This window comes from Acanthopagrus latus, chromosome 24, assembly GCF_904848185.1.
Source record: "Acanthopagrus latus isolate v.2019 chromosome 24, fAcaLat1.1, whole genome shotgun sequence".
Lineage (NCBI taxonomy): Eukaryota > Metazoa > Chordata > Actinopteri > Spariformes > Sparidae > Acanthopagrus > Acanthopagrus latus.
The window spans coordinates 11,278,515-11,306,110 of NC_051062.1; the positions used below are offsets into that span (position 1 = coordinate 11,278,515).

The 27,596-nt window shown below is 45.0% G+C and overlaps 1 protein-coding gene across 4 annotated transcripts in view; it reads right to left on the reverse strand.

Moving 5' to 3' along the window:
- LOC119015445 (nck-associated protein 5-like) overlaps positions 1–27,596 on the reverse strand; it is a 143,688-nt gene that overhangs the window by 97,981 nt on the left and 18,111 nt on the right. The window contains exon 1 of one of the 4 annotated variants that reach the window (XM_037091420.1): positions 18,633–19,408. The exons of the other annotated variants lie outside the window; for them this stretch is intronic. Coding sequence (XP_036947315.1) covers positions 18,633–18,815 — 183 coding nt within the window. The 5' untranslated portion in view covers positions 18,816–19,408. Of the gene's footprint in view, positions 1–18,632; positions 19,409–27,596 lie in introns of those variants that run through there. 4 annotated transcript variants of the gene reach the window in all.

The window sequence follows — 27,596 nt, forward strand, 5'->3', positions numbered from 1 at the left end:
CGCCATGCCGCGTGTTATATCTCCAGCCAGGCATTATTCCTGACGGTTTTACGGCGTGAGTGAAAGCTGCACCGTTCCCACGAGGCCCATGCAGGGACTCACGTGTAGACTCAGGGGAAAAAAACAAGGTGAATTTACAGACCGGAGGCTTTATCGGAGGCATATTTCTGCAACTGCAGCACAGCTGACGATTCCTCACAGCAGTTAAAAACGTCCTGAGCGCTGTAAGCTCATAAGGAAGGCGTAATCACCTCTAAAGTACACTAAATCATAAAGAGGGTTTGAAAAGTCTCTCCTTGACAGCAAGACGACAGAGTGCACTCTGAGTGAGGTGCACTGCTGACTGACTGCGACGTGTAAGTTTCACATTAAAAGCGCAGTTTGTAATTTCTGCAGCCGGACGTTTCAAAGTCAGAACAATGACAACAGAACACGCAAGAAAAGTTTTGTCATTGTTATTTTTATATTCTGTGATTGTGTTGTGTCATGTTCTGTGGCTCTTGAAGGAGCAAGGGACCATGGGAGTTTTTCTTTAAGGATGTATTCGTCTTTAAAAGCTGAGACAACGTTACAAAGTGCAGCGCTAGATTACAAGGTGCAGCATTTTTAATCCGTCATGGATACAAAGGCAATTTAAAACCAGCTTTTGGCGGACCGCGCCACAAACAATAAAAAACACTATATAGAGGGCTAATTAAAAAAGGCAGGATGATGTTTTGGAAACGTGCAATATTATAAGAGCAAAAAATAACTAAATATATTACAAAGGTCTGGTCGTTTTTTAAACAATTTAAAGCAGAAACGGTACACATCATATCTTTAATGACAGATTGTCAAAGTATAATTTCATATCTTGGATTCATGTCCTCATTTTCACCACCCATATGTTTTGTTTTGTTTTCCCCAATAAATGTAATTTCTAGGTTGTGATAAAAGTTAAAATCTCAATGCAGACCACATTTTTTGGAAGTAATTCTCTGTATTTTCTGCTTTATCTGACTGTTCAGCTCCCCCAAAGGAGAAAAATAACCAGTTGCGTGGGATTAAACACACTTTGGGCCCCTGAAATTGTGATTTCAAGGTGTAAAGGTTCAGAGAGAGGTTACCCATGGTACGTATTTAGCTGCAGATAAAAACTAAATTCAATTTAAATCCACTATCGGAACGTGATATAGAAATTCTGCTCTTATGATCCGAGCGGGGGGCTCATCTCGAGTTAACCCTGCAGGTAATGTGTTTGCCGATGTTCCTGCTCTGCGACCGCGGGTTCTCAGCGGTGTTGATCCGGCCGTGTTTACTCATGTGTGTGAGAGCGTTTGATAAGGAGGGGCTCTCTCTGGCTGCCGAGGGGAAGCCGCCCTCCCCGCCTCACGCTCAGCTTGACTCCCCCACACCATCATCCAGGCCGCCTCCAACTGCTCGTGTGCCTTTATGAAATTTTTAAAACACGAGCGCCGTTCACCCCCCGCCTGTTCTGGCACTGAGGAGCAAGACGGCGGGGGGAAAAAAAAAGGGAAACGAAGAAAAATATCCACACAAACATTGCAAACTGACTGACGGACTGACACAAAACCAAACGCAATCTGTTTAAGATTAACAGTCCAGATTTCTCGGTCGTAAAAAAAAAACATCAGATGCATTATTCATCCATATGAGCCTCGCTCGCACGCTCTGCTCTTTCACACATTCTTGGAGATTAGCGGGGACGGAATCGCATCCTAGACAAGCGTCTGGTTCTGATATAGACCTCGGGAAAAAACAAACACACCTAAAGCCAGATAAAACTCCGACCCTCGCTGCTCTGGAGGTCACGGTGCGTTTTTCTGCTTGAAGTCCTCTCCCTCTCCACCCACCTTGATGCGTCTACAGATCAGAGGCTGGCGTTCGGGAGATAAGACACCTTTTTTTTCTCCGGAGCGCTCTGGGAATGGGACCCCGGCAAAGACAAGGTCACAACCTCTACCCTCTTCATCCCCGCATCCCAACCTATCTCCCGCTGATGACATGCCAGCTCGGCCTCTGGGACTCCCCAAAAAAGAAATCGACTCTGAACCCCTCAGTGCTGCAGGTTTTGACAGAAAGTGGAGCTCCCGCGTGAGCTAAAGCAAGTCAAAGGTTACGCCAATAGAATGTAAAATTTCATTCTGGGTGTGTTTTTACGGCCCACACTTGAGAATGAGTTATGACAGCGGCTTGTCAAGGTGTGGGGAGATACAGCACATCCGATACGGCTGTCGGTCTTGGACTCCCGCCAAAGATACTCTCCTGCCGAAGTTTATGTGTCCGTCGTTAGCAAAGATGTAAACATAGCAAATTTAATCAACGGGAAGCCCTACTCCTGCGCGCCGGTATAATTCAAAATGACTGTGATGCTATCGGGCCAGGGGTAATGAACTAATCAGTATGACTAATGGTCTCTGTGAGCAGATTTCTAGAACCAGGTCTCCCGTATCAGCCGGCTTCGGTTAAATTCATTAGTCTTATCAGCGTGGTTCGAGGCTCAGAGCTCGTTACTCACATCCCAACGGGCCCCGGTGTCAAAGCATCAGCCCGGCCACCGAGCTCTCATATCCTCAGACCGCTGATAGCTCGGCCGATAGCCCTGCCTTTTATCAGCGGACAGGGGCAGCTACTCAGGCTAATACGTGGGGGGGAAAAAAAGATATGGAGATCTGTGCCCTGTCAGCGTGATCTGCAGAGAATATGATTTGTTGTCAGGGGTTGGATGTGATTATATCACGCTGCGGCTGTGTAACGAAGGACGTCTGCTTCCTCTGACGTGACGATTTGATGAATTTGTAAAGGAAATTGTTGACTGACAGATTCTAGTGAAGACAGAGCGATGGGAAGAGACGAGTTCACGACCTCGACTCTCCAACGCTCAGTCATGTTTCACAACTTACACGTGTTTCTGTCCTTACAGTGTGAATCTTTTGAATTTTGTCCGTCTGGTTCGTACACTTCTGCCTGTCCTTCTGTCTTGGAAACTGATCTCTTCTCCTCTTTGCTTATTTCATCCAGAGATCTTATATATCATGTCTTTAAACCAAGTGTTTCTGTTGGCTTTCCCGTAGTTTATCCGTGATCTCTCTGCAGATATTGACTATTATCTCTCAAATCTATCTTGAAGATCGAGCTCTCACGGCCTCACAGTTACTGTAATGAGCCGACACTCAGTAAATGATGCTGAACTGAGCACTATACTGCTTAATTGTTCCTCAAACCTCGCTGACCGTAAGGATTTTGGAGGCTCGCACAGAAGCCTCATTGAGTCGAGGACATCGGTGTAACAAATGCCTCCAGTGAGCAGGATATTCTTCATCTGCCTACCTGCCCCCCTCCCACCCGAACGCAGGAGTGTCGGGGAATATGGATTACTCGAGATACAAAAGGGAGCCTGTTCATCATCAGGGTGAGTTTCAGCAGTTTTGGGTTATCTGATGTTCTTCCTCCAGCAGCACCTACGGGCCCGGCCCAGCCCAAACATCAACACCTCGCCAACCGTCAGGAATCCAAATCCCTGCAGATTATCTTTCCAAACATTAAGATACGTCCAACGCTCAAATAACCCCCCCAATCCATCCTTTCAGGCTCCTCCTCCGCTCTCCATGGGGTTTGACAGAGCGGGCCATTCATGCCTGTTGGGAACAGTAGCAAAGCTGTTCACAGCGCAAATCTCACAGGGGAGAGTTGAAAAAGTAGCTGACGAATGAAATACATGGGATATGACATGGCCGTTCGTCCACTTCCACAGAGCTAACCTGTGTGGAGGAGTGGGTGCAGGCCGGTGGGAGTGCACCTATGAGCAGTTTCTTTTTTTGTCTGTTTTTTTACTTAATCTTTAAATAAAGACAAGTCACATTCATTTTTAGCCACGCAGGCGAGGCAGAAGTTTCAGTTTTCAAAATAGCCCCAACATTTTTTGACTAAAATCGTGTTTATAAATCAATCCTGGTCCCGGCCTTCATTCCCAAATCGTCTGTATTTGACCGGCTGGGAATGAGACTCTGGATCTTTAAGCCCCGAGATCAGGGTGAAGAATATCCTGATTTTATCTGACTCAGTACCCGGGCACATGTCATGGTGGTAACTTGCCATCATAAGATAGCCATGCCCCAAAGAATACCCAGCTTTATCATGTATTTTTTATAAGCTTACATACAATCGGACTTCATTTTGCAACCAGTTGGAGCAAGAGGTCTGCATACATTAACTTTAGTATTTCTCACGAACACAAATACCACTAACAGTTTTTCCATTTTTGATATCTGTCCCCATCCCTGTTTCCTTTGTCTCCACAGTCTCTCCGCCCTCCACTTTTGCTTTTTTAGCCTCATTTTCAAAATCTGCAAAAACATCACATCAGGGAGGAGCGGTCGAGGAATGCCGCTTTTAGGAATAAAAACAAACACGCAGTGTGTCGACGCTGGTACCAATGTTTCCAGACAGGATGGGACTCTAGGAAACAGAGGACGTACAGGGGGTAGTCTGCTGCCCAAAATTTAACAAGCCTGGGGGCTGCTGGGTTTTTATTATCATCTGGGGGCCAATATTCAGCCAGGTGTACTTGGAGTGGGAGGGAGAGTGGCGATGACAGGAATGAAAAAAGGAAACCTGGACCTGGCAACCCGCAGGAGCACAGGGGGAAAATAGAGAGGGGCCGCTGTTGGAGAGCAAGGGAGAGAAAACGCCAGAAAGGATCAGAGAGGTTAGAGAGACGAAAGCAACAAAGAGAGGGGAAGACATCCAGAATTGGAGAGAGGATAAATCCTCAGCTGGTGCTGACAGACAAAAAAACAGGGAGGATGAAAGGGAAAGACCAATCCACGGCGTACAATATAATCGTCCCAAACAAAGTAGAGGATTTATTCTAACATTTGTTACGACAATTACACCAAAAACACACAGAGGATGTTGGAGACTTCTTGTGGATTTTCCTTGATGCTGAATTGATTTGTGTCGGAGCTCCAGACTGGTACGATCCAACTGCACGACTCACCAGTGAGAGTGGTGAACACAGTCTGTTTAACCTGCAGCTGAGATGGAAAATGTCCCTGTTTGGTTGATGAATTTGAATGAAGAGCTGACCATCGGAAGTGAAAAGATCTTGATAACTGACCGATCCACGACCAACAATGACAACTATAACATGTAACAACAGTCCTTTTATCTCGTCAGATACTGACTGGGTTTCCAAACACATCAATACTGACGCTTTTGGGTTTCGTTGTATTTGACGAAGTTTCAAATGAAACTCAAAAATCAACTTTCTTACAAAGAGGACCATTTGCATAACCTGCGTCGACCAGTGGTTACAGGCTTTCTACCCAGAGAACTCAACAAAGGTTTGACTGATCACTACATTTAGGAAAACAGTAAGTCTACATTTACCCAATCATCATATCCTGTTTCATGCTGAAATTCTAGCATTTAAATGACTGTCAGTCCTTCCTGGCCCTGACACTTGGTTTTCCTCTGAGCCCAAAGACAAACCCTCCAGAACCCACCCCCCCTTTAACATATCAACAAAGTAGACCCAAAAGCAGGACTGGATTCATTCCTGTCGGTAGAATTCACGACAGCTGCTATAATCACTTACACTGTAGACGTCAACAATATCTGGAACGCATTGTCGATGATGTCAACGACTTGAGCCAAACATCGCCGAAGGAAAGAGCTCAGACACAAAAAGCATGAGAGTCTGAGAGAAACTCTTTGGAAATTGACAGGGGAAGGGGCAGATCAGAGCGGCGGGCTGATGCTAAACAGATGTTGGTTGGTTTCACAGGGGGAAGCCGGGCTTCTGTTTATGCAGGCTTTGACAGACAGGCGCCGCACCTAACCGGGCCACAGCGCAGCGCCGAAGCCAGAGCGGAGCGAGGGGCCGATCAAGTAGCAGCGACTGTGTTCCTTCACGGGAAATTAGGCACATTATGAATCGAGCAAAAAGCCCTCAAGAGGATCCATTCAGTGTTATCTGCGCCTTCCAGCGCTTCTCGCCTCTTCTCAGTACAGTCTGATGGCGTGCTTTGTGACGTCGTGTCAGCCAGGGTTTTGCTTTACAGTACGCTTCAGTTCGACATCTTTGGCTCGTCAGTGGAGCTTTCTTCAAACCCAGAATTATACTCACATAGGAGATCATCATCAGACCCGGTGTCACCATCCGTCATGAGTGAGCTGATCACAAGTGGACAGCTCTAAGTGCAGGTGTGACGGACGGACTCTCTCTCCTGCCAGATGACTGTGAGCACACTGTCATGTCAACCGATCTAACTTTCGAACTAGTTAACGCAACATCACCAGACTCCCTTTACAAACCATTCAATTTTGAGGGTCGGCGTGTGAGAAGAAACTTTGCAAACTTGTTACAGCATGTTCTAAATCATTTGTGGCTTCTTGTAAATTCAGCAATACATTAAGTTGTTTATTTCCTCGTTAAAGGTGTCTGAAATTCATCTAGCCTGCAGCACGTAGCAGCTGTCTGCACTCACTGTTCCCACTTACTTCACCAACACTCCGTTTATGAAAGAAAACACCATTTAATTGATGGAAAACATGTCAAATTTTATCAATACAGTAAACTGTAACCAGCGTAGGTGCCTTGTTTGTCACATGTGGAGAAACTTCCAGACTCCCTTAAAAAACACTCCATTTTATGAGTTGTTGAGTTAGGAGAAACTTTATAAATGTTGTTAAACACCGTCTCTGACAAATTCTTAATTATTTTAGCCTTCTTATGAATTCTGCATTAAAGGCAGAACATTACATTTTTTCTTTCCTTGTAAAAGTTTGAGTTTGTCGCAGCACTGCTGTAAGAGCCTGTCTGCTTCCATGTCTGATGTGCATCTTACCTGCCAACACTTCCACTAAATGTATGAAAGAAGAATACCTTTCATTGACTGTAAACATGTCAGCTTTTACACATACAGGAAACTAACCAATATAATCTTATTATGTGTCACGTGTGGAGAAAGTCCCCAGACTCCCTTTAAAAAATGCTCAATTTTGTGAGTTGTTGCATTAGACAAAACTTTACAAACATTGTGAAACGCTATCTTTGACAAGTCCTTTCTAATTTGGGTCTTCTTGTAAATTCAGCATTGAATACAATACAAAAAAATTTAACTGTGAACTTGCAGTTCACTCAGATCATTCAGGACAGATGTAGTTAACACGTCCGAACAGGGCTGTTTTCTATAAACGAATGCCAAAAGAAGCTAGAAGATACCTGAAACGACCCCCAGAGCGATCTTGCTTCATGACTCTGACTGATGAAACCAAGTGAAAGCCAAAGAAATATAAGAAAAAGAAGTGAGTAAACATTACCAAATCTGCTAAAGTTCAGCTGTGAGGACAAGCAAGGTAACATCCCAGGTAATTCATCAGAATCCACAAACACAACAAACTCTATTCCAGTCTCCTGACCTCCAAGCGTGTGTTTTCACAGAGATATTTCTTTCCCGGGACGCTCTGTCAGATTCCCTGACATTTCACGTGCAATAGCTTCAGGCCTCAGCTTTATCACCGCTCCTCCTCTGTTTAATCCAGAGGCTGATTTATTGACGAAGCCTGTCGGTTGAGCCAGGTGCCGGGCAGATGTTTGAGGCAAAGCGTGGAGGCATTCCTGCTCGAGAAAAAAAGCATTAATGTCAGTTTCTGATTTTCTGTACTCTCCGTCTTCTTGCCTCGGGATGGGGAATGGAGATTTCCACCCTCAGGCGTGCGAGGAACCATAACCGGAGGGGGGAAATGGTAATGTGACAAGAGGACTGGATGTTTGTTTGCGCTGCTGTCATCTCCACACCCACCTGTGCCACTCATCCTTATCAGATCCGCATTTCCTATCTAGCCTGACAGTGACGGAGAGCGGATCAAGACTCAGCGAGGTGATTTCTCTTTTTGAACGAGGGCGGGGGGAAGATGTGGTGGGGGAATAATAATGCAAAAAGAGATGGGTTGTGGTGACTTTTGACCTCTACTGCAGGACTCAGTGCTAAGATTATTCCCGTGGTCATGAATTATTTCTTGGGATGGGGGGGTGGATCGCGGCGCATCTTTTCCAGACTGTGGGGGTGGCTCGGCTACAGCCTCAGGGTTAGCAAAACAGACTTGTGGCCAAGAGGTTGCCTGTTTGAATCTGAAGGCTAACTACACAATATTTGCGTGGGGGTGTGAATGAGTAATGCGCACACTTCCCTAAAAAGAGATGTGCCCCTGACCGGCGTGGTCAACCCGCCGAGCTGCCCATTAGCCTACATTACACAGCTGCAGCAGCCCAGCCGTGGGTGGTGTAAATCTAGGTAACTCCAACCCCCCAGGCATCGCTGTAAATAAGAACGTCCTCGGTGAACTCGCCTTGTTAAATAATACATGTTGAACAATGCCTTGTTTGGTGCCTGTTCACTGAAGCACCAGTCTTTCACTGTCACGGTTTGACAGAAGCGATGCGGTGAACATCTGACGATCACAACTTCGGAGGTTTGGAATTCCAATAGTCCATCATTTTCCACAAGTTTTTACGCCAACGTGAACATTTCTACTTGAGGCACTTTTCATCAACAACGGCGCTTCTTTAACAATCAAGACAACAATTCCCACGGTACTTCACAGCGTCATCAGACTACAACCTTTCAGGGTCAGTGTAACCAAATTACAAAAACTTGTGGATTACTTTATTCAAGCTAGCTAGTACAATCCGATATACAAATATCTGGGTATTTAGCAGCTAGATGCTCCACCGTGTTCACAAACACATGGCTACCGATAGTCACTCAAGAGCTTCGTAGAGTCACAAAGCATCAAGTTTGTCCTATAAAACAATTTTTTACATGTGCGGATTTTCAGAAAGTGGAAACTTGAGCTCAATTTCTTGCTCTCTTTTGCAGCCAACACCATGTCTCCTCCTTTCTGAAAACCAATTACTGACAGTAGAAGCCTCAAAGCATTCCCTACATGAAATAATGTACTTTCTTCTTTCAGCCAAAAAAAGCACCATACTGTACTTTCACCCGTGCATTAGCATATTAGCGGACAATCATTTGGTGAAAACGTGACGCTGCCACCGTTTACAGAGGGACCGCAAAGCTCTCAGGAAGTTTTTTTGTTCTTATATTTCAGCTCCGACATCAGGGGCAGTGATTTCGGCTTGAAGAGATCATCCACACCCTACTTTAGCTGCATCCATTTCATGGATTAATGCGAACAAAGACCTCTCAGTGCAGCCGGCTCACCGCACTCCGTCAAGTGATCTGAGAGAGGAGTGAGAGTCCAGTAATTTAGCCGCATAAAATATTTAAATCGACCGTCATCGACTTTTGAAAGGCATTATTGGAGCATATTTCAGCCGGGGCTTTTTACAGTCATCCAGGTTGGGGAGGAATTTCAATATGAGGTCTGGGGCCAACCGCACACTGTATTTACACAGTTAATGGCACTAAATCCTTCTTATCATCGCGAGTGGAGGCTTTATTTTTAGCAACCATATTTGTTTTATTTCTTCCAGATGGGGAGCTGGCGAGGAATTTGACATCAGCGCTGCTGTTTCTCCTTAAACCTCTCGGACGGGGTGACATCAGCGCACTCGGATACTTGGATACTTATGAATTAATTAAATTTCCACTGACATTCCTCACAGGATCCTGAATCAGATTTAATTTGTTTGTGGATTTAATATCCTGAGACAGTTTCGGATATTTTAGGATCAGAATGTGATAGTTCCGCTACTGTGGGAAAATGTCGCAGTGCAAGGACCTGAATTTCCTTTGCTTAGGCCAGCTATTTGCTCTTACAATAACAACACTGTTCTATCATTATTATTTGTTTACTCAGCTAACCCTCTTTATCTGGGGCAGCCCCCCTTTTAGACCTCACATTCCCTGAACCCTCTGGAAGCCGTCTCTCCGCCGGCTGATTGAAAGCGAGGTAGTGGGGCTTCATTCTGAGGGGTTACAATAGCTCGCCCATCAGATTGCCCTCCGCGCCTGAAAGCATGAGCCGTGGTATTATACATGTCCTGTGTATAATACCGCGGCATTATAGAGGACACGCTAGAGCGTTCTGCATTGTTGCCCTTGTAGGTCAGAAGTTGGACTGACCACATTGGATGGATTACGTATGTAGGCAGACAGAGAAGACATGCAGCTCAAAAATACAACTTATATATGTTGTAGGAATAAAAGATATGTGGAGGATGTCAGTAAACATATATAGATTAGTTTGTATTATAATAAGAAGTGATTTGTAATGTCACACGAGTAGTGCTGGACATAAAATTCACACTTTAGACTGACAATATTTCCCTTTTTTGCTTCAACTAAGCACTATGGAGTAAATAGTGGCAGCCTAGCACCATTTCTGAACGAATAAACATCAACAATAATACCACCTGAGGTGTAAAAGTTGTCTGTTTCCACTTTAAAGAGGGGATAAACAAGAATATAAGTTGAAAACATAAAAAAAATGAACTAGGGTTATTGATAGAATGTGCGGAAATAGCAGTTTTGCAGGCATACTGAAGTTAGCATGCTAATCAGCTAGTCCCAGCCCATCCCCATCCAAAGCTCCCAGGCCAATGACACTTTCCAGGCTCCCCGAGCTCCTATTCTGAACTGCTAGCTGCACTGCTAAGCGAGCTAACTAGCGAACAGCAGCGATATTTAGCAGCAGTAAGCGGTGACGAGGAAGTGGCTTGTACCTGCAGATAAACCTCCTGAAAAATGGTCACTTATCATTTTTACACCTCAGTTTAAACAGATCAGATCTAATGTGTTATAGCTAGCTTAACAGGTACTTGTAGTTTAATTTCATTACTGTTATTGCTATCCGGTATTTATCTGGGAAGAGTTTGCAGTATCTTGAATGTGTCAGTTTTCCCAAAGTTGGACTGTTGGAAGCAATTTGAAGATGTAACCTAACGCTCTGGGAACTTGTGATGTTTTAAAGACCAAATACGATGAGTTAATGAAAAGATTATCAATCGACCGAGTCATTATAACCGTAACAGTTCACCACAGCTCTCTGTAAATCACCATCTCTCATCGCGGTTTAATGAGCGAACAAATTGCTGTTTTCTGTATTGTTGTGTTGCAATGTCAGAAGTCGATACCTGATCACACTGTCAGCGCAATTAGACCTGAAAGGGACTCACTGAGTCCGTCTGAATGGAAGCCCGATGAGAAAATGAAGCGCTTTCACCGTCGCCTCATTTCAGCATCCTCTCCTGAGTACTTGCTGCACATAAGAGGTCCATTTAGAGTGAAACATATCCATGTTTCCCCCCCTCCTCTCGCGCTGGAGTCAGGCCACGGAGGCAGTAGGGGAAGTGGGTCAGGGGGAGAAAGGCTTGATAATGCACTAATTCAGCTGGTTCCACTGGAGTCTCGTAACCCCCCCTTCCCTCGGCGCTTGGGGAAGGGCGGGGAAGACAGCAAGGAAATGCCTCCAAAATAAAGCTGGGATGAATCGGTGGGCAGGGCCGTGGTGCAGTATTTAACAAAGAGTAAACACAGGCTGCTTTGTCGGGCTGTAAACACATCGGACCAATTTCCTGCGAAATGATAATCCCGAAGAAATGAGTGTAATAAAATAATCATAGGAATCTTGTTTGCACTGCATAATTTCCTGCGTGGAGATCTCCTCCTCCAGCTGTTGTGCCAGATGGATGCAGGGCTCGATGGCCCCGCTGGCTGCCACGGGGTCCCCCCTCCCCCCAACCGCCACAATAGCCCCTCCGTGACCACAGTGACCACACACAAAGGCCGATCATTGACCACTGACACCATCAGCCCTGAGGGGGTCAAACGGTCTGGCGACGCTGCGCATCCCTCATTCAGCCTCTGCTCACCTGAGGCTCAGTACGCCTCATAAAACCTCAATCACCGCTCTCATGTCGGGCCGGGGGAAGAGAAGAGGATCCCGGAAAATCATTGAGCGCCACAAGCACATCACCATAAAGTTGAGTTATGGACCCATGAATGGCATGCAGATCATATTATCTCTTTGGAAAGTGACGGAGACTCAATAATGTGAATGGCTCCAGCTCGCCGGATGACTCGGGCAGACAAATGTTGCTACATGCAGATGATATTGATCCTTCGCATGGATCTTTCTATATGGATAGCCCATCTTTTAATGACAAAGAGCCTGGCGTCCAAATCACTTCATCTCCAGAATCAATGGCTGATGTTATAAAGGCGCACACATCAAGTCATATAAACCCTGAATGGAGGTTCGAATCTTTTTAGATCACTCCAAATTTTCTTTTAAAATCCTCAAGTTTCTCACAATCACATCCAAATCACTTTCAAGAATCAACAGCCTTGTGTAGAAGAACGCAGATTTACATCCTGTTGGAGGGATGAGGATGAAACCAGGACGGTCCTGCTGCACACAGATATGACCAATCTTCCAGCCGCTGCCTCTTTATAATGGTGCGCCATCACGCAGCTCCTGCATGAATTTCCTTCTAATCACAGTAATGGCTCCACTCTGCGCCTCCACACTGATACTTGACATTTGAGATAATGCGGCGTAGTGCTTGCTCTAAAGCCCTGAGATAACACAATCGAACGCCACGTGGAGACTGCTTTAAACATGAGGCAGCGTGATAATGAAGCGGCACTGAACCAGCAGGCGGGGAGAAGATCACCACAGTCCACCTACCAAACCCTGACAGCGCCCGACTCCCTCGAATGGTGGGAGTGGCGTGAAGGTCACTGGCTCCCGACTGCGAGGCTGCGGTGTAAGCGTAGCCGGCGGGTGGATGTGGCGAGCTGGACCGCGCTCGGCTCAATCAACCCAACTTTTTTTCTTTTTTTTTCGCAGGGGCCGAGGCCAGGCTAGCATCAGGCGCAAACGCTTCTGACAGAGCGCATTAGCCACGTCAGACGAAATCAGGTTCCCTGCAGACAACACCTTATTATAACGCAACGCGCCGCGGCGGTTTGAGCCGAGGCAGATCTCTCGGATTTCGTCGCATCCGCTCTGTTTGCTGTGTTTGCACATGAGCCGGTTCCAGCGCAGGATATTGTGGAGAAACATTTCAAGGGGAACGGGCTCACGCTTATGAAAATAACCACCGGCCGTTTTTCCTTCTTTTTTTTTTTCACTAAAACATGTCAGACGGAATTAAAACCACTTTCTCACGACGAGCAAACGCAAGCTGGAGTCTTCCCAGTGAAAACACACTGAACAAAAGAGTGTTAAGTTCAAACACTTGTGAGGAAAGGTTAATCTGCCACAGCTCGCATCATCAAGTGGGTAGAACTGCCGGTAGTGTATTCAGGGAGATAATAGCAGCCCAATCATGACACAGTAAACTCCCACATGAGGCTGCAGGCTTTCTCCCTCAGGGCTCTTCACCCACCCTGTGACACATCACACAGCCGGGCAGGTGATCTTTTGTTCGGGGGCCGAGACGATGATGAGACGAGCACACAGGACAGAAACAACAACACACACACAAAAAAAAAAACGCAGCGAGGACGGCAAACAGCGAGACAAAAAAAAAAGAATGAAATGAAAGACAAATGTGCTGCGGGCTGCTCCCCAGTGTACAGCTGATATACAGGAGCGCTATTATTGTGTCTGGCTGCGCTGCTGGGAGCTGACAGGCACTTTAAAGTCTGCACTCGGAGGCTGTCGTCTATAGAAAAGCACGGGGGGGACCAGAGGACGGTCGGGCCGGTTGGGGCCGGGACTCTGCAGGGGCGCGACCAGCTGGAGCACCTGGTGTTCACAGCCAGCACACACACACACACACACACACACACAGGCTTTTACACACATGTGAGATGACCACATGGAAGCACACACTCACCCCCAGCCTGTTATATATATTTGCTCACACATGAACAAGCACTGATAGCGTGTTTGAGTCCACCTGAATGCACACGTGCCACATATAAGCACACTCGTGGTACTTACACACTACAGTCGCACGTTACAAGTAAGATCATTTTTGAAAAAATAGAAAAGGCACTCAGACATTGGACTATCACAAATTAAACTCATTAGCTAACAGATCAGGTGCACAGTAACACAGCAGGTAAACTTCAAGCAGTAGATAAGAGTGAAGTATGTCAGTGAACTCAAACACTAAACACATTGCCAGAACCTCATTTATTCCTTCTGTATTACGTTTAAAGCATCAGTTTCTAATCAGTGACTTCGTTGTAGTATTGTTGTTTCAGCTGCTGCAGGATGAGTCGGTCTTGACACCACCCAAATTGCTGCTGGAGGAATTGGGCAACAGTATTTTATGAGCGGCCTGTCACATAAACGTGCACATGTGCGTGATTTATTTGTACTTTTTGGAAAGTGATGAATATTGAGCAACATTTGAAAAGGGGGAAAAGCCGGGCCAGATCATTCACCTGCGCGTCATTAAATCCACCTCGACGGTCTTAATTACAACCGTTCTGGGGTCATTATCCCCCGTTAGTGTCTGTCAGCAGTATTTGTAGCCAGTTTCCTGTAAGAGCAGCTTCGTTCTCATTAGTGGAAAATCAACATTCACCAAAAGTGACGCCTCGCTCTCTGCAGAGCAACACAACCTGCCCAGAAACCAATGTTGCGCATTCACCGTAGCATGAGTAACAACATGACCTCAATATTTTGGAAAGTGTGTTTGTGTGTCTGTTTTGGGCGGCGGTGATGGTGTTGGGCGGTGGTGGTGGTGGTGGGAGGATAATCCATGCAAAGCTCTGAATCTGAATTTTCGGCTGCTGAAAGCCAATAAGGCGGTATCAAAATGAGGGCAGAGTTAATTAATCATCTCGGCTTCCTTTTCATGGCCCTCCCATGACTGTCCCGGGGGCTTGTGTGTGTGTGTGTGTGTGTGTGTGTGAGGCAGGAGGGTGGTGCAGGTTGCAGCTGGGGGACATTAGCATAAAGTAATGTGAGCCAGCAGACTGCTGAGCTGCTGTAAGGCCGCTGTAAACCTCTGAGGAACAAACAGGAAACTACTGACACCTGCTTTATTCACTGGCCACGGAAGAAACACTAAAGGAGACATTTAACGGACGGTCGAAAGCGTATTTGTTGCCGATGTGGTGCTGAATAAACAAAAACTATCCTTTCCTCGTGATACAATAGTGAATTAGCATATCAGCGAGTGTGACTTGTTAAAAATCGCATGTAGTTTACATTAATGCTGAGGCAGCGCGTCTACATGAGACTGTGTTTGAACTGTCATACCGTTGTTTGCACGTGAACAAAGTCAGCAACGCGTGAATGTATGTAACGATTCGTATATAATGTGAAAACGTACATTTCTCCTGTGGAAATATTCATACGCATGTGCAAAAGAGCCAAATCGCACGTGACAGTGTGGAACGTACACGCGAAGAAGCAAATTCCATGTGACATGTTTGATTTCTGCGTTTGGCAATTCTGATCTACATGCGGGATAAAGTGGAACGATTCACACGTCGTATTTTCTTTTTCACGTGTTAAAATTTTAGTTCACACCTTGAAAATAGCCGATGGCTAATGTGGAAATGTGTGAAAGAAATTGACATTTTCACATGTAGCTCATCATTTCACGTGCCACGTTTTGTGTCCATGTCAGGAAAATTTAATTCACATGTGAAATATTAAATCCGCGTGTAAAACTGTGATTCAATTCAATTTGATTGGGGTGAGACTACAAGTGGTGACGGTACATGTTTGCTTTGCACAAACATGAAACGACCCTCTGAATGTGCAGACAGTCGTCAATCAGACTGACTTTCGGTGCCACTGTTCATTAAACTTCACACAGAGAAAAAGAAAAATGTTTTTCTAACATCTTCAAATTTTTTTTTGTTCATTTTCCAACATCAATCTCGCCACCGTCCATAAATACTCGTAATGTTTTGCAGCTGCGAGCGGCTCGTCTCTTCTGTTTTCGTGCGATGCAATGTGGCACAGCGGCACAAACAACAAAACAAGTCCGCCCGCTGACTCACGGCATCGCTGCCTTTCTCTGACGCTCAGTCGTTCCCTCCGCGGTGAGGTGACACTTCAGACTCTGGTGAATCATCTCTGCCAGGTGTGCTCTGGCATCTATGGAACGTGACTCATTGCACTGAAGGCTGTGAGTGTAAAATGTGAATAGATTTCACACCTAGAATTCAAATGCTCAAATCAAAGAGTGGAGGTGAAATGTGGTGTGAGTCTCAAATACATTAACCTCGCTGTCACCACCAGCGAAAAGCCAAGCGGATGAAAAACAAAAGACACACAAGGCCGAAACATCTTAACGGGATTGTTCAGACTATATAATCAACGTTTACTGGTGATACCCCGCTGATGAGCTTCAGCTAATGTTTCGGATTCATCTTGCTAGTCTGAAACCAGGACTGTGGACTTCCACCACTTAAAATCGAGCTAAACATCCAGTGTGTTGGATTCAGTGATATGTAGTTGATGATTGCAACCAACCGAGTAGCCCTCGCCTCACCCCACCAGCCGCTAACAATGCTTTAAAAAAACAAGGTGCAGGTAAGGAACAACTCTTCAGCACACTCATACATATCATTTCTAAGACTGGCTAAAAACGTAAATCCTTCACTTAAGTTGATCATTTTTTCCAGTTATGAACACATTACATACGGCCCAAACCACAACCTGCTCGTGATTAGTATGATGGAGCTGAAATACAGCTCGTGTTCTGCTGCTTACAGCTCCATTAACACAATGAGATAACTACTTTGGCAAACAGTGGGCCGAATGCAGTTTCTACAAGCTCATATTAAAATAAATGGAAACCAATGGCTGCTCTGAAGGAACTTAATCAGTCTAAAATCTTATGGCCTGCATTAGATTATGTACTTATTAGCTAATGGGTTGGAGCATGCAAAAACAGCCTGTTTCTCTTCATACAAAACAGATTGGCTTCACGATAACTGAGTCATGAGGAGACGAAATGGCTTTTTGCATTCTCTTCACTTTTTTTTTTGCCACAGGCAGGTTGATAGTGCTTCTATTTTGGCAGCTTGGACGTCTGAGGACGATAAAGAAAAAAGCACTCCTGGACTTTTTAAGGTGGCTCGCACGCCAAAAAACTCACAAAACACTTTCATTCTATTGGCGGTGAAAGCAATTTTGTTTTTTTTTCTTCACAAGAGAAGAGTCTCTTGTGGCTCCCGACAAAGCTCGATCTTGTTCGAGGCTTTGAGTACAACGCAGAAGTATGATGGACACTGCAGAACATGAGCCATAATGCCAACATTCAATGCCCGAAAAAGAAAAGACTACACAGAAGTCTTTCAGGCTGGAAAAAGGCTCAGTGGGTCAGAGTATGTGTGTCAGTGTGTGTGTAGGTTTTGGGTTTGTTGGCGGGGGGATTTTCTAAAACGGAGCGCGGGGAGCGATCCGGGCACGCGGAGGAGCGAGGGAGTGAAATAGGATGGAAAAATGCAATCATGCATCCCGGGCCTCTCCAGCTCCTCGACGTTGTTGCGCGCCCCTCCTTCTCCTCCACGAGCCATTAGTCACTATCCAGCTCCTGTTAATGTAATTAGATAAAGGATATATGGAGCCTCGGAGCTCGGCGGAGACATTTGTCTGCATAATCGCGTCCATGCGGTGGCAGAGGGTAAGAACCCCTGGATTTGCACTAAACACCTCTGGCTCGATAAGTCAGGAGAAGGACGGAAAAGTAAAGATGGAGAAAAGATCCTTTTTTTATCCTGAAGAACACTTCCTCGTCAGATCACTCAGGGTTAGGGTTCGGGTGAACATGAACAAATGCTGCTTTCTAGCCCCCACAATATACATGCTTCTCATTAGGGTTAGGGTTACTTGCTCCAAAAATAAAGGAACAATCAAAATTCAAACCCAGGCAAACATTTGTTTTAGATCCGGCTGTTACATCACATCTAACTTCCACTTTCTCCCCCATACTGCTCATTAGGAAACCAGGTTGTAAACTGTCAAACGTCACCATCCGTCTCAGCCATTCGGGGTGAAATGTGTGCAGATGGCAGGCCGGTCCCCAGATTCAGACCTTCTGGAGATGTATCGGAAACAGGCTCGATCCTAGCACGTAATTAGCGTCGGTCGCAGCTTGTCGGCTAGTGACCTACATATGGAACATGGGAAGATCGCTGCACTCTAGATAGCGCCTACATTCCCATACACTTGAGAGGCACTGACACAGTTCAAACATAAAACGCCTGAGCTGAATTTGTCTTTAGGTCTTAGACTTTAACACCAGACTTCAGTCAAAAAACACAAGATTTTCAATTTGCAAAGAAGAAAAAGCAGCAAAGTCTCACATTTTAGAAGGTGGAACCAGCAATAAAATCACAAAACTGTCCACTACAGATCTAAATACTGCATGCACACCGCAGAAACAGACTTGCACATCTCTTGCTTCCTGATCAATTACAACTTTCACCAGCCCTCCCCCGCGCCTCTAACCCTGGGCAGTTCCTGTCTCCAGTCTGGGGCACAAGCGATGTAGGTGGTTGTGGATTTGGGCGGACTGGAGGGCAGGATGTTAGCCTGATTATCACCCAGTCAGACCTACTTCCAGCTCCAGACAGCCTGCCTCCTGCCCCAGATACCTCCTCGGCGGACGGAGAGCTCGAAGGGATGTAGGAACCGGAGGAGGGGTGAAGGGGGACAACGTATGGACTGAGACTCACCGCCAGCAGCTCCAGCAGGGGAGCGTTTCGGATCCTCCCGACGCCGCCACTGTGGTCCACGAACTGGCTCATCCCGTCGTTCCTCTTCCCTCGTCTGCTCGCCTTCCTCCTCTTCCGCTTGGTTCCCCACTTCTGCCCTCGCTGAGTCTCAGCTGCTGCCTGCCACTGTGTGTGCGTTTGCATTCGGCGATGTGTGTGCGTGTGTGTGCGCGTTGGACTGATGATGCAGCAGGCAGTCGTGCAGCCTTGGCAGCGAAAAAGCCTCGTCTGAATTCTCCTCAGTAAGGCCACATCAGCTCTTGTCAATATTTAACCAGCAAGTCAGGACGGATTAAATCACCTGGGCAAGACCAACTGTGGTCTGCTGCCCAGGAGAGCGTGTGAGTGTGTGTTTTTATGTGTTTATGTGTGAAGCAGCGACCGGCTGGTATTTGTGCACGAGTGTAAAGACATAAAACATTAACACATGTCAGGAGAAGGGGTCTAATTCAGACTCCGTGTCGGCCGTTCCTCCTCGTTCTCCGACTCGAGCTTCGGCCCAAAACTCACACTCGACGGTCACAATGTGGCTTCTGAACACTGGCTGCTTCACTAATACGACCGCTGTAGCCACTCGGGGGAGATCTGAGGCGATGTAAAGAGGGACTTGGCAGCAGAGAGTGAGAGAAAATGTGTGTGTGTTCGTGCAGCTGACTGGCAGAGCGACAGGAGTATCAAACAGCCAATGAAAGGGCTCCTTGACATTTGCCTCAGGAGTATTTTTCCCCCTGCCTCACTGCGAGCGCAGCGCCTCAGTTTGACATCAAATATGCTGTATGACTCGTGAGCTCTGGCAGGAAAAGAGAGGGTCTTGATCCAAGTACTTTGTACCGGTCAATACACTTTTCATAGGGAAGACACGTGGGTCGATTCGAGGGAGGCAGCTCTTTGACTTTGACAGGCTTTTGGAGCTCTTTGTGATCCAGCAGATACAATATTTAGTGCCTATCCTCAATGTTAGCTGTTCAAGAAACGTGTCAGAGAGCATCTTTCACGGCATTTACAAGTAGCAGTTCCACGTAATGAAAAATTAAAATCTTAATAAAATTAAAATCTTAATAAAATCTTAATAAAATTAAAAGCTTAAAATCCATCATCTAATGAGGGTCATGATCTGAATGAAAGCTCTGGAATGGCAACTAAGTGTACCTTGTCGTTTGGACTGTGAGAGTGATTTCTTAAATGTCTTCAAAATGACATAAAACCTCATTAAAACCAACACAGACATGAAGTCTTTACAGTGCTCAGAAAAACATTGGAAATTTGAACTTTAACAATCTCCAGCTGCTGAAGAAGATAATGTGACGTGATGAAAAAGCTCAAGAATTAAATGGATCTTGCAGTTTGGACTTTAAGAAAGTTTTCTACACTGTGTCATTAATGAACTTCAAGCCAACGGCCATGTCAAACGATCAAAAGCTCCAGTACAGCTACTAGAAGGACCTTTTGATTACGCTTCTTCTAACTGCTGTTTTCATGAAGATCAATAATCAGTGCTCACCAACTCTGTTGACAACAAGTCTGGACTTGGAGGAAGTTTTCTAAACTGCCTTCAAAATTAACTTTAATTAACTCTGACACAGATCATGTGAAATGATCAAAAGCTCAGTATTTGGACGTAAAACATTTTCTAAACCGCAGTCAACAACCAACTTTAAACCTCACTGAAGCACACATGGACATCAAGTCTTCCATACAATCAAGAACAGCGCCTAAATGGACCCTTTTTTTTTTTTGGTAATTTTAGTTTTCTCGACTTCTGTTTCCGAGATCAAGAATCAGTGCCTGCCACCTCCGCTAACCGGTTTCTGGAGGGAAACCCTGAGAATGAGCTCTGGACCGCAGATTGCAGGTTTCGTCTCATTCACAGCGGTCTGGCCAAGTAGGCTGCACATAGAAAATAACAGCTCTCCGCTTCAGATTGGAAAACATGGAAGCAAAGCAGAGCTTCCTTCAACTCTGCTCTAAATCTGCCGTGATCAGCTCCTGCAGACTGTTAGAGCTGCTAAATTTTCCTTCATGTCTTTTAAAGTTGCTCGAGGGGATTTTAGAGAAAGATAGCTGATTGTTGAGTTTAACTCCCAGGCTGTCAAAGTAGTGACGCTTTGGGTGCTACCAAAAGTGACTCAACAATCAACCATCTTTCTCCAGAATCACTTGCGACTGCAGCTGTGACTCACATGATTATCTCAAGACTTTCCTTAACAGCCCAGTTCCTCTTTGACTGAATAATATTCCTCTGTTTGGGAAATGAAGCTCTCCTGATACAGTTTTTCCTAACTTTAGCAACAGTTTTAAGTGATGAGCAAGTGCACTTTCATTGATGCTTGATAAGTAGTTAAACAGGATCTATCATCTATTAAGCCAAGGATTATGAAAAATGCAGTGTATGAAAGGTTTTGTTTTGATTACTGATGTCGTAATACTCTTCTTCTACTGCATAATGACACAAAAAAGGTGAAGGTAAGACCATCTGGTTGATCAACATCCATGTCCATGCAATGTTTCCCTTTCCAGCTGTTTCACTGCGCCTATCCACGAACGTAAACATTGGAAATATTCAACATGGCCTCCATATATTAGAGATTTGGGGGAATATTTTCATATATCTACCAAAATATCCATCAAAATCGCTTTCTAAAGCTTCCAATTGGACAAAAATGCCACTATATTGCCAAATCAGGCCTTCATACCTAGTTTTAGTGGGTGCTGATGTAGTTTGGTTCCCATCAGACCAGGCGGAAATGATTCATGAGTGGGTGGTTTCCAAATAACTGATCTTACAGGATTGGTTTTGACTGAACGAGGCTTCACAATATCACCAAATAGCACACATATTTCTGAAAAGATGGCCTCAAAAGTCATATGAGCTGAAGCCGTACTCAGCTTATAACACACCGCCCCGAACTGAAGCATCTAAATATTCATTGTTGGAGGGGTCCTCTTCATGTGCCATCTCCAAAATTACAGATACATTAAGATGCATCACCCAATAACACATCTACTTTAACATTTGCATGGGAGCCAGCCTTGAATATGATCATTCTGCTCCCACTGACCTACATAAGCTCTGTGTTCTCCCTCAGAGAATTGAGCCAGTGACCTGTGGCTATCACTGTGATTGATGGGAGCTGAGTGACAGGTGGTGCTCCTGCTCAGACGGAGATTACAAACTCATCAGTCAGCGGGCGAGCCTCGCTGAGGAATTTATGACATCACAAGCGGCAGCTTCACACACCAATCAGGTGGTGTGAAACGAGCTGAGGTGATGCAGGTGTTATAAAATCAGCGCCTCGCCCCGAAAGCATTCCCATCAGTCACTAAGTGTTTTCCTTCGAAGCCGCTTCCACAGAAGTCATTAGACCTTTATTAAATGAGTGCTTTTGTGGTTTGAGTGACGCTACGGCTACCAGTTATATAACAGCATAATGAGTTCTCTATCACTGAAATGTGCAACCATGTCTACATAATAAAGACTGAGGTTTTAAAAACGCATCCGATTAAGGGGTGCTTCATTTGTCAGTGAGGAGGCATCATGACACTAATACCCTTATAATGATTTTGGTCTGGGATGGCAAGAAAATTGAATCTAGGCTGGAATGAGTGACTATTTTGGTAATGCATCTTTAGCAAATGAGACGGCCCATTAATCAAAGCTTCAATGAGACTAATGGTTAAAATAATATAAATATAATAGAGCAAATTATAGGCAGTTATTGAGGTTTTGGAATGGCCGTAAAACTACACAGAGGTAGACATGACTGAATAATTCACGTCGTTTGTCAAGCTCCGAACTATTCGCAAATTACAAGGCGCTGAAATTCCAAAGCGTCGACGTATGTAAGAATGTGCTGCGCCAAAATAAAGCCACCTTCCAACCCCAGTAACCCTTTCAGGTTTAACCTCTAACCCTTTAAAAAACAAAGAGGTCGCCAGGTGCAAGGAAGCACCGCTCCTAAATGTGAACACCTGGTGGGGAACTCGCCATACAGACCCGACCAGTATCTCCTCAGGAAGCCACCGAATGTGCCCCCTAAAACTGCCTCTCGCACTGTCGTCAGGCTTGAACACGTGCTGGAATCCACCCTGTATTAAAACCCACGTTCAGACGCTAATCTCAAATGCAGAAATGCTCACGCACGTCATATTTTTCGAGCACATGTTGGCACACGAACACACGCCATCAATCAAGCTGGTATCAAAACAAACACGCCGAGGCCTAAAGCACTTGTGTGGAGCCGTATATCAAATGTTAGTTTTAAAGTGGTTTCTGTATGTATTTACTCTGTGGTTGGACCTAATGCGGAAACATGTAAATATTTCCCCCAGACTGGGCGGGAAGTGATTCTAGGATCGTTGTGGCACTTCCCAGACCACCACACAACACAGAGCTCTCCACAGAGGCTGATGCCGGGATCAGAAGGTAACATTATCGAGCCAAACAGAATCGGCACACCACACTAAAAGACCACTACCCAATATATTGTTTTGGGGGGTTTTTGTCTTGGGAGTAACATGTTGACCTTACGTTAAAACATTTCACAAGAACTTGAATTCTCATGTGTTCCTCAGCCAAAACAGAAACAGTAACCAATCAAACACAGTCGGCTTGATCATTCTTGTGGTGAATTTTATCAGAAAACACAAATAAATAAGGGAAAACACAATGTTTTGGTTGAGATCATGGTTGGAAAGTTGTAGGCAACAACACCTAAAAGACTCTGTCTTTAAGGTTTCGGAAAATTGTTCATCTATTTTTCCTCCTGTTATGTGACGTCATTGGACCCGACTGCAGCTGTGAGAAAGGATGTTAGCCACGTTAGCAGCTAGTTTCTCGTGCTTGCAGATATAGCGACTTGTTGCTCCTTCAACTGTTGCTACATTTTTGTTTCTAATACGTCATATTTTCCTACTTTTTTGACAGAAATTCATCAGCATTACAAAAGGAAGCATACATATTGGATTCAGAGCAGCAGGCCATCCCAGGAAAAGGAAAAGACCCTAAGGATAGGAGGAGGAAAATTAGACATCTTTACAGAGACCTGGCTCCACCACAACATCCCAGATTAAGCTGATAGTAAGGTGGACGTTGTTCCAGACTCCATGTTTACTTCATAGATGCTTGGTGCTCGAATGGAGATAAAGATAATGGTCAATATGCTTCCAAGATGTCAAATCAACCCACTGCAAATTCAAAAAGTTCACATTCTATGTCTGTGTTTTTGTTAATGTAGCACGAAGAAACTACAAACTTTCATTTGTTTATTCGGTTGCACGATGACACATAAACCACCTGGTTACCAAAGAAAATAGTCTCAGATTGTGGTTATGCTCCAGAGACGGATGACTGAAAATGTGGCTGAAACAGCTGTTGTTTTGACAAGACTTAAATGATAGGACATTGAAACGTTATCATCTTATAAAGCTGAAATTGTCAGGTATTTAAATGTGGGGTTTCTTTTTTGTTTTTTCATCAAAAACAGCTGCCTGCTGCAGCAAAAGACAGCACAGAGCAAAACAATGTGACAAAAGCCTGAAACTGGACGTTGGACTGAGGGGAGCTGTAATATCTGGAGACAATTCTCTTTGCGTTTGTTGCTACAAGCGACCCCTTTCATGTGATCTATTGTTTTGCCCGAAAGCCCACCGATCAGAGTGTGAATACCCGTTTCTACAAAACCCTCAAAGACATCTAGATCCGTAAACCCAACAACAACAAGCCTGGTTCCCCCTCCACATTCTGAGCTGTAGTCTGAGAAAACCCAGCATGAAAGAGCTCCCCTCAGCTCCCAGCTGAAGGTTTGGCTCTGCGCCTGATGAGGAGGATGTGATCACAGGGCGGCCTCTGTGCAGAAGAATAGACAGGACGTGCTTACCACCCCACCAACCTTCTGCCTCTCACACCCACACCCGGTCTGCCAGGAGCCCAGAGAGCGAGCCTGTCCCGCCTCAGCTGCAAGGTGAGGGAGGTGGGCTTCCTGGTGCTGACAGATGCAGCCCCTCCTCAGCCTCTGTCACTCCCTGTGCACTGGGGTCTTAATCTGCACGTCCAATCCTGTTAGCCGCCCTCTGCCAGCTTTGCCCAAACCTGCGGTGCCAAAGATGGTGCCTCGTCTGCATATGATAAACAAACATCCCCTCGAGACGGGGAGCTTCCACGCCAGGTGGATGGGGTTAACACCCTGGGATAAGCTCTACTGTGTTTGGATCATGTTTCAAGTTTCTCTGCTGAGGCCGGCCCTCTGTTTCAACACAGTGATCCCCAAAAATAATACTGTGTTTTGCACATCTGTTCGGTGGAAGACGAGCGTTTGCTTTCATTGCACATTTGCCAGCTCACCTTAGTCGGTTAACTAGAATCCACACACATCAATCACACTCAGTTTTCTAAAATAGGCATGTAAATTTTTCGTGCATCCCGCGACTACCCCTGTAGATACCATGCTAATAAAAAATAATATGTGCTGTCCATAAATGTAATATGTAGGATTAGTTGTTCATGAGAAATGAGGCTTAGACCTCTTAAACAGCTCCTGGGCAGCATGTTCGTGAGCCAAGAAGTAGCAAACATGAGCTCAACCGTTTTCACTACGTGGTTTTATAAAAGTCAAACTTCTAAAAGTCGGTGCCACAGCGCACTGACGTGGCTTGACAATGTGCCAATGGTGCCGCAAGATTTGCTCATTTCTATTTTTTGTTGTACAGTTAGGGTTAACGTTAATCATATTTTACCTTGCTGATAGTTGTCCTAGTGCGCAGTGGTCACAAATGACGACCGTCTTGATGTAAAGATTTGTCATCGTAAACTCAAACTCAATTGTCGGATAATGAGCTGACCAGAAGAGCTGAAATCAGACTGCAGGGAAAACTAGAATAGGACCAGTGCTCACTCATAGACACCAGCGACCTAAATACAAAAATAAACAACCCTATTTTGCAATGTGCACAAAATGAGAAAAAAAATTCCTGGATCCAAACCAAAAGTTAATGGGGTCTATTCTGGGTCGAGACCCATCCTCCATGTAAGTTTCGTAGAAATCTGCTCAGTAGGTTTTGTGTAATCCTGGTAACAAACCAACAAGCAGACACGGGTGAAAACATAACCTCCTTGGCAGAGGTATCTAAAGCCCTCTGGCTTTATGGACAGATTTTGGTTGCTTAGGGGAAACGGATATCCACCATTGTCTGGTTGTCTTATCAGTGTGATACTGTCACCTCCAAAACTGATTTGTTTGAAGGGTTTCCAAATTTAAAACCTAAATATCTGATCTACTCTTTAAGCAAAGGGCTGTGATGATGCAGATTTCTTAGTTTCTAATTCCTCATTTATTATTTATGTGTCGCGACTGGTTAATTGGATTTTCTACATCTTTTCCTCTGTTTTTAATGCGCATTTTTAATTTGTGCATTTACAAAAAAAAATGGAAATTAACATTTATTTACATTTTTGTCACCAATTTTATGGAAATTCTGTTACAGTTTGCCCTAATTTAGGATGGAGATGATCTGGTTACTGTTTGTCATCACCTGTGTGAGGAAACACAAACTCTATTTGAAACTAATTTGTCGCTCAAAAAGCCGCTAACTAGAAACAACATTCAAGGCCACAGATCTACAATGACAGCTCCGATGTTGGCCAACACCCGCCCGAAGAAGACTTGACCTGAGAAAACATCTATTTCTAGGAAACGTGTTTCATACTAAGAAATAAATGTTTGCTGCTTTTGGGGGAAACTGGCACAATTAAAGCCTTATGTCTAGCTATATACAGACACCATTAATCTCAAAGCTCAACCACGATGACAAATTGACTCCATAACAGTGTGACTCTCTTATCAAGATAACCCTCCACTTGAGCAAATCTGAGGACGCAGAGTGTTTCAAAGTGTTTGATCCTATCAGAAGATAACACTGTCAGATAAAGAGGACTGTCTTCTCTTTGTCTCTGCAGACTTCAGGCCTCTCAAAAGGCCCCTGTGTCTCTGCTCTCTTATGAGAGGAAACCACAGGCTGAACAGAGATCGGTGCTAAAGCACAAATATTTGGGGAACAAACGCATGTGACTCTGACCGCACGCGGCCTCGGTTTCAACTTTGATCTCCATTATGATTGGAGGAAGGGGATTCCGAAATTGGCCCCTTGACTCAAAGGGGCACAAAGGACGGTCTCACTGGACGAGGGGGAAAATGGACGTCCAATTATGCGAGCTGGCACAAGTCCCTGGGCAAAGTAAAAAGCATCCTCAATCAGTTTGGAGCAGATCCAAAAGCTTCCCTCTGTTATTTGCCGACTGATTATTAACGTGTCTTTGATTGAGCGGTAGGCGATAAACCCTGAGTCACTGCAGATAACGGGACGTGAACCTATGCTCAGCAGGCGAATGCGATGCTTAAACCGAGGACCACTGCCTAGGCGTGCAGCGTACACGCAACTTGTGACATGGGTCAAGGATTTTCTGCACACATTAGTGCACATCAGTATGTCATTGGCAAGCAGAAGGGGATGGTTCACATGCTCAGCTGAGAATAAGCAGGTCAGTTGGAAAAAGCTTGGTTCATTATCACCCAGAGCAAAAAAAAAATGTGGTGGTCTTTCTGATTTCCTCACCTGAAATAAAACTCAAAACTCAGCTCAGATCACTGGTTAGGGTTCGGTTTGGGGTTATGATGAGGAAGGGACTGAGGTTAAGGTCAGGATTTGTGTTAAGGTTGTAGTTTGGGTTTGGGTTGGTCTGCGTCAGGGTTAGATTCGGGGTTTATGTCATTAAACTACCTTACTCCACCATCTCTCCGCCAAACAGGCATTAAACTTCACTACACGTGATGCCGGGCTCCATAAAATATGATATAATTGCCCCAATAAAAACACAGGCAAGGTATTAACAGGAGACTGCCAAATCTCATTACGTGGAGGTTGGAAAAACAG